Genomic DNA, 7,787 nt, shown 5'->3' with positions numbered 1-7,787 from the left:
GCATTTCGAATTTTTACTATGTCTAAAAGTAGATGATATTTTCGATCTGTCAGCAAGAGTCTGCACAAGAAGCTGGTGTTGTTTCCGTGAGTGATGTTGACAAAGCTGAAATGCTGCGTGTTTCTGAGAAATACAGCGAGACAATTGTGGAAAATGTTAGACTGAGATTTAACGACGATTCTCAGGTTTTGGGCACGTTTCAGAAAAGTTTGAAAGAGAAGAAGAGAAACCAGACTTCAAGAAACTGTCTTCTCTACTGAAAGTGTCGGAAGGAAGAACTTTCTTTTGAGTATACTTAGGTAGAATGAAAAAGAGGTTGCCAAAGGATATTTCTAGTGGCGATTTTTGTGTAATTTAACTTATAATTACTCGACTGTTGCGAGGAAGATACATTTTCTGCCCATTGGAACAGCTTCTGTGACGAGATCTTTCTTGACAACGAACAGAATGTTCTGCTCTGAAAGAGCTAGACTCTTCCCTGAACATGTGTATGCTCTTATGAGAGTGTACATCGAGAGTTTCAAGATTCCAGATGCAAGGGAAGATGATGAAGGAAGTGTTCGCATATTCAACGATTTCATTGAGAGAACTGACAATCGCTGGCTTAAGAAACCAAGAGGAAACCACTAAATGTGCATGGTAACACATACTGCAAGTATAGTAATTTAATGTGAAGTGAAAAGTCGTTTATTTCAACCTTAAATTATGTATAATTAAACTGCAAGCGAACAGGGTGATTAGTGTTTGGATTGCTAGCTGCCTTTTGCAAATAAAGTGAAGTTCCTGTGTATTTGGTATTAATATGTGTTTTATGGACTTATGTGTGCATATGAGAGATGGTTGAAAATCTAATTCTGCTTCCAAAAGTCATGAGTGTTAGTTTTTTCTTAATAATTGCAATAGTTTAACGGTAAGTAAGCATATTATCAATATGACTCGAGAAGTAGGCTACGCAAGTAGCGAGCAGGTTTTAGATTATATTCATTTAACTTGGTATATTTGTTCTTTAATACATTTTAACATTAAATTCGTATAAACATTAAGTGTGTATATGGTAAAAAAATATATAGTAGAAACCTAATATGCAGAAGTTGCAACAGCCACTCCAGGAAAAATCTACATCCCCTGAAATCAAAATCCTGGGAAAATCCCTGATAGGGTACTGTGCTGCTGCTGCTTTCTACACCATTTTCTAACAAGGCAGGGTACATCGGTGTAACACCGATTTTGATAAGATTGAACATAGAAGACATCGGGAAAAAAGTGACACGTATTTTTTTTATATCGGCCAACAAGCGCATTGAAAGGGTCAAATGGAGCAATAAAAATGAGGTCAGAATGAGATTATATGGAATATAGCGAGAATGAGAAGAGATGTCGGAAAAGGTTAAATATACGAAATACCACCTAATAGTCGACGCAAAGTAATGAGATAGAACGTACCCATGCGAAGAAAGCGGAACATCCGGAAATGGACCAATCACGTGTACAACATTGTCACAATGTGTTACGGAAATGAGTGAAGAGGTTGGCAATGAGCAGGAAGAAAGAAGGAACGAAAAGAGAAAATACGTATTCTTGTTTTGGGCGAATACGTCGCCCGTATGTGAGAGAGACGCGGATTCATTTTAATGCACCAATATAAGAGAACACGCAGGAAGGATGCAAACGCTGTTCGTATAGAGAGCGAGTGAGGCAGTAATGCGCAGTAGGTGCATATTTCACGTAATGGAACAAAAATGCATAGGGCAATAGAATGTAATAGCAGGTAGACCACATACATAAGATAAACGGCAACAGTAGTATCAGTACCACACATGAGTATCAACATTACATCACTATGAAATACGCGTAAACATAACGGTAATAGTAACATTTTTGTTTTTGCGTTACTACTGCCTACACACATTTTCGTTTTCAACATCCATTTCATCGTTGTTCCCATTACGCGATATATGCAACCCACTGCGCACTACTCTCTTGCTGGTTGTCTATACGAATGGCGTTTGCATTCTTCCTGCGTGTTCTCCCATCTTCGTGCATTAAAATCAATCTGCGTCTCTATCGCCTACGGACGACATATGTACCCAAAGCAAAAACACGTATTTTCTGTTTCCGTTTCTTCTTTCTTCCTGCTCATTGTCAACCTCTTCACTCATTTCAGTAACGCATTGTGACAATGTTGTACACGTGATTGGTCCATTTCCGGATGTTCCGCTTTCTTTGCATGGGTGTGTTCTACCTCATTGCCTTGAGCTGACTATGGGTAGTATTTGTACATTTAAACTTTTCCGATATCTCTTCTCGTTCTCGCTATATTCCACATAATCTCATTTTGACCCCATATTTATGCCCATATTTGACCCTTTTAATGCGTTTGTTGGCCGATATATATATATATATATATATATATATATATATATATATATATATATATATATATATATATATATATATATACGTGTCACTTCTTTTTCGATGTTCTGTATGTCTGTGTAATTTTATGAAAATTGGTGTGTTACACCGAGGTACCCTGCCTTGTAAGATTTACTGCAAGGAGAAAACTTCGTGTCGCTTCGTGTGCTTCGAAGAAAGCCGAAGGATCGCGGATGACAGGCTACGACCAGGCTGGTTTCTTTTCAAAGTGGCTTGTCGGGGCACAGCAGATCATATTATGAATTAGAGAAAGACAACCAATGAATTTTCAATATCAAAATCTGAAAAGAAATTTCGTGTACCACTTCACGGACTGGGTACCATATGGGAACGGCACACTCTGGGTGAATTAACCTTAATAGTAGGCATTTTACTGAACTCTGCCCAGATCACATTTTTGTTTCACTTAAGAGTAAACCTATTCCATGCTTCAGTTATACATACATGTTCGTATCCTATCATAGGGAGCAAGGAAGTTTTATACTAAAGTGGGGCTCCGTCGAGTGGCGATTAGCCTAAATGAGAAGGCAGTTGCCCTCTGCATCCATGCTGCGCCGCGCAGCAATGGGTTTCATTTCTTCTCTTCTAATCAAACCAGAAATGGTAAAAATCAACCATTTCCGGCTTCAACGTTAATTAGCGTAGAACGAAAGCGATGAACAGAAGGATGCGATTTCTTGAAATTAATTTATCGGTCCGAGAACAGTGACGAAACGGATCACTCTGATTATGATTTTTGTCCGAGTCTTAATCGGACAGACTCAAACAGATCCGTTTCCTGGAAGTAGCATAGCACCAGCGCTGCAGGATTATGCAAAATTTCATAGTGGATCAATGATGCCCTCTTTTCGAGCTCGAACATTCACTTATTTGATTACTTGAGTGACAGATCTTAATCAAGGTAACATGTTTTAGACATTTCAAATATAATTTCATGTTTATTCGTCTTCCAATACTACAAAATGATGCAATTGGTTTTGAGTATAAATTATACAAAAAAGATTAACAAAACAGTTTGGGCTCAGTGGCATCTTTTATATTATAAATGACATCTTTTACACGGTCGCTCAATTAAGCTTTGACGATCCGTCATAAGAAATACGTATAGCTTACCTTTTTCTGAGATTCTGACGAGTTTATACTCTATTAAACCCTTTAGTTATCTTTTACTGCAATGCTTTGACACATAAGGACGCAGACAGCGAGAAAGAAGATTATGAATTTAGTCAGAAAAGATTCGTGATTGTTAGGATTGTTGCGAATATCTCCACGTGGGTCAAGTACCGTCTATTCAGTATCCATAAGCTCGTCTTCCACCATATCAGATTAAAAAAAAAAAAAAACTGCATGTGGTGGCTTACGAACAAGTGTAGATTTTGGTCTTTTCGATGAAAGAACTGTATCATTGAGCTGGCGTATACACTGGCTAAGTTTTAGGCCGGCAACAAAAGGTAGGCGGCGATTCACTTGTGTTCGCCAAAGACCATCATTAATAGAAACACATGAAGTTTGTGAGCTTTCCTGGTCGATGCCATTGGGGTAGGAATTTGTGAACTTTTATCTAGAACAAGATCAGTTTGGGTGGAAACGTCGGACGTCTGGGTGGCCACAGATTTACAAGAAGAAAACCGTATTTAAACCAACTGTAGATTTGTTTAGTTGGAATTCTCAAAGTCTATGTCTGAAAAATTGTAAGTTGGTATTTCACCCATTTCACAATGCATTTCTGTATGCTGATACTGTAAGAAAATCCGAGAAATTTATTTTGATTTTAGAAATGTTTACTATACTATTACTGTAGTGTATGTTTTATAAAGGTAACCAAGAAAGTTCTGTCGCTCTTTGTGGAGGCCTGTATTCCATTGGCCCTCACATCGTGAGTTGAATGCGAATGGAGATAAGACGGTCAGTTGTTGGCGTGAGTATATCCAACATACTAGTTGGTTGTAGCAGTTCAGTTACACCGTGAACGTGCGTAAGGACAGAGTGAACATGGGACGTCCAAAGAGCGTCATAAAGTGTGTATGCAGTACGAGTTCAAACTGGGGTCAAACGCCGTTGCAGGGGGGTGGAAGATATGCCAAGCATTTGGTGAGGGTGTTATGACTACGCGAATAGTGCAGCGGAGGTTTAACATGTTTAAGGACTGTGACGAAACACTCGAAGACGCACCACGTTCCAGAAGACGAACACGTGTACAAAATGAAGATCTTCAGGCAGAAATTGAAGCGAACATTGTCCAGACATGTGAGGAACTAGGACTACAATTTAGTGTGAGTGGACAAACCATTCGGCAGCACTCCTTCAACTTGGAAAGCACTATAAGTTGGATCGATGGGTCCCACATGATCAGTGTTTCTTCCAGACATGTTTTTGGGGGGGGGCACTGCCCCCCCGGAGCTCCGAGAGTGCCCCCCCGGAGAGACCAAAGTAATACATCTATAATATAATAAATAGAATAGTACCAGCAGTGGGAAATAAATATTTTCAGAAGACAATAAACAGATAAACAAACGGTTTTAATCTTGCTACTTTACCAAGGTGTTCTAAAGCTCGTGCCGATAGTTGTTTTCTTTTTCATATTTAGCAATTAGGTGGTATCTTCTGTCTGTAACTGCCAACCTTGAACGGAAGAGTAACAATTGAACGTCGTGTTGCACGTATATCTGAAACGAATAACACATGTAAGTTATTCTGATTAGGTTAATATTGGCGATTATAGTTTTGTGCTTTCAATTAGTGTGTCTTGTTTACTGGTGAGTGATTTGTTCAGTATGTCTTCTAACAAGAAAAGGAAAAACGAAAGTCAAACATCTTGAATTTTGTTATAAAGGAAAGAAAGTTGGACATTAAGCTTGAAATATCTGTGGACCCTGGCCCATCGAATTCCTTGTCGACTGACTGTACAAGTCTAAGTGATAATACGCCAGATAAAAGTAAGTGTAAGGAAAATGCAAACGGACTAGAACAAGAGAAGGATGTAAGTATTGATGTTGAGCAGTCGAAATGTATTTCAAAGTGTGCAGATGATAGGGCAAATATAAATGAGCAAAATCTTTGTTCTGTTGAGAAGAAGCGTTTGTATAATAAACAGTGGGAACAACAGTATGAGTGGCTGTACGAGGACAAAGTACGTGGAGGTGCCTTTTGTAAATATTGTGAGCGATATATGAAGAATGACCCTAATGTGCAGCAGAAAACGGGAGGTGTTTTTGTGACTCATCCATTCACAGCATATAAAAATGCATTAGGAAAAGACGGAAAACTGGAAAAGCATAATCATTCAAAAGCGCACATTGCAAGCCTTGAGATGGACAGGCTGCGAATGCAAGTAAAAAATAACCCTGTATACTCTCAAGTTCTTCGTCAAAGTGAAGTCGAAAAAGATCAAAACCGCCAATCGCTGGGAATGCTTGTTCGTGGATTGTACTTCTTGGTTAAAGAAGAAGTGCCACATACAACAAAATATGAGGCACTAGTGAATAATTTGCTTGTACAGTGTAGTTCAGAACTAGAAACGTGGAAAAATGAACAAAGTGAACGCTCTAACTACTGCAGTAAGAACACTGCTTCCGAATTGTTGAGTTGTGTTGGTGAAGTCTTACGTTCTAAAGTGACTCAAAAAATCAGAGATAAAAAGTTTTCGATAATGGCTGATGAAAGTACATCAATAAATAATAAAATGGCCCTTAGCATGTGTTTGCGATATGTAGAGGACAGTGCTCCGGTTGAAACATTTTTGGCGCTGGTGACCATACCTGATTGCAAAGCCGATACCATTGCTAATGCTATAGACACTGAAATGAAAAATCACAATTTGAAATACGAAAATCTCATAGCGTTTAGTTTCGATGGTGCGTCTAACTTTTCTGGCAACAGTTCTGGTGTTCGCAGGATTCTGTCAACAAAAGCTGGCAGAGATATACCGTATATTCACTGCAGAGCTCATGTGCTGTCACTTGCTGCTGCTACGTGCAGAAACAAGAATCCCAAAGTTAAAAGATTTTTCCATACATTGAAAGACATATACAATCTATTTAGTAGATCACCTAAGCGGGAAAACATTCTGCATGAAATTCAGGCAATCATAAACGATCCTATATTAAAAGTACCTGAATGCATTGAAGTACGGTGGCTAAGTCACTATAGAATTGTGAATGCAGTGAAAAGGTGCTTCTCGGGAATTTTGTTGGCTCTTGAGCATATTCACAAAGAAGGGGTTGATTTTGCGTCACTTGCGGGAGGAATTTTAAGCGAAATAACCAACAAAAGCTTTGTTATCACACTTTGTGTTATGGATGCATTACTAAGTGCGTTGTCTCACTTGAGTAAGCAGCTTCAAAATGCAACCTTGTCATTTTCATCTCTGATGTCTATGATCGATGCCACTAAAGCACATCTTACGAAGATAGCGGATGAATGTTGTAGCACCAATAGCGAATTGAGGACTATGATTTTGGAGGCCATGCAAAAGCCTGAAGAATTTTCGAAGACTTTTGTGGAAGACGAAGATCCTGAGAAAACGCTTAAGGACCTGAAGAGTTATGTGTTGCAGGTTGTCGAAGAGATATCAAATAGATTCAACGACCGCGCCCTTGGCCTAATGGAAAGTGCATCCTACTTCGAAAACATAGGCATGTTTTTAAGTATCAAGTGTGTAGATGATGTAAAGAAACTGTGCAACTATTTCGTCGATGTTGATATGGAACCGTTATGGGCAGATATAAAGTCATTTCAATTTTTCCTTCGGTCACTGATGAAGAGCACTGAAAATGCTTGTTTGGATATAGACCCCGTTCTTCCAAAAGTACTTGAAGTGAAAATTGGTTATGAAAATCTACATAAAATATGTGAATCGGTCATGTGTGTACCTATATCAACAGCCAGTGTTGAAAGGTCTTTCAGCACAATGAACAGGATATTAACAAAATTGCGATCTCGTATGGCAGAAGAAAACTTGAAGCACTGTATGTTGATCAGCATTGAGGGTGAAGAAGTGCCAAATTCGAATTTTATCAATGAGGTAATCAATTCATACGCCAAAGCAAAGATGAGAAGAATACGTCTTCTTTAATGATTAAAAACAAACTACGAAGTGAATTTTTGTCATACGGACGAAGTTATAATGTAAAACTTTTATAAATGTCTATTGTATTTAATATTATTAGTACATTTCTATTGTATTTGCCAATTATATTTTTCGAACCGAAAAAAGAAAACTTTTGCAGGCCATGAATAAATATTTTAACTTTATGGTGATGATTGGGATCATACACTTCAGTATTTTCGTGGACAAGAAATAACAATATTGACATTATTACATAACTTTAGAAAAGAAGCTGCTAAGTTAT

The 7,787-nt window shown here is 38.3% G+C and overlaps 1 protein-coding gene across 1 annotated transcript; it reads left to right on the top strand.

Moving 5' to 3' along the window:
- The first annotated feature begins 447 nt into the window (after window positions 1–447).
- Window positions 448–7,510, top strand: LOC145682220 (zinc finger MYM-type protein 1-like). Its single transcript, XM_081753803.1, has 2 exons — window positions 448–558; window positions 5,270–7,510. The coding sequence occupies exons 1-2, from the start codon at window positions 448–450 to the stop codon at window positions 7,508–7,510; spliced, it is 2,352 nt and encodes a 783-aa protein (XP_081609929.1).
- Window positions 7,511–7,787: the final 277 nt, after the last annotated feature.

The sequence above is a fragment of the Thermobia domestica genome, chromosome 3 (assembly GCF_964235325.1).
Source record: "Thermobia domestica chromosome 3, izTheDome1.hap1.1, whole genome shotgun sequence".
Classification (NCBI taxonomy): Eukaryota; Metazoa; Arthropoda; class Insecta; order Zygentoma; family Lepismatidae; genus Thermobia; species Thermobia domestica.
This window is presented reverse-complemented; position numbering and strand designations above follow the sequence as displayed.

What these genes read in the sequence shown, in the direction of transcription:
- LOC145682220 (XM_081753803.1), top strand. Translation starts at nt 448, where the DNA reads ATGTTCTGCTCTGAAAGAGCTAGACTCTTCCCTGAACATGTGTATGCT. An exon ending in GGGAAGATGATGAAGGAAGT is followed by an intron (nt 559 to 5,269) that starts GTTCGCATATTC and finishes TTTGTTATAAAG; the next exon opens with GAAAGAAAGTTGGACATTAA.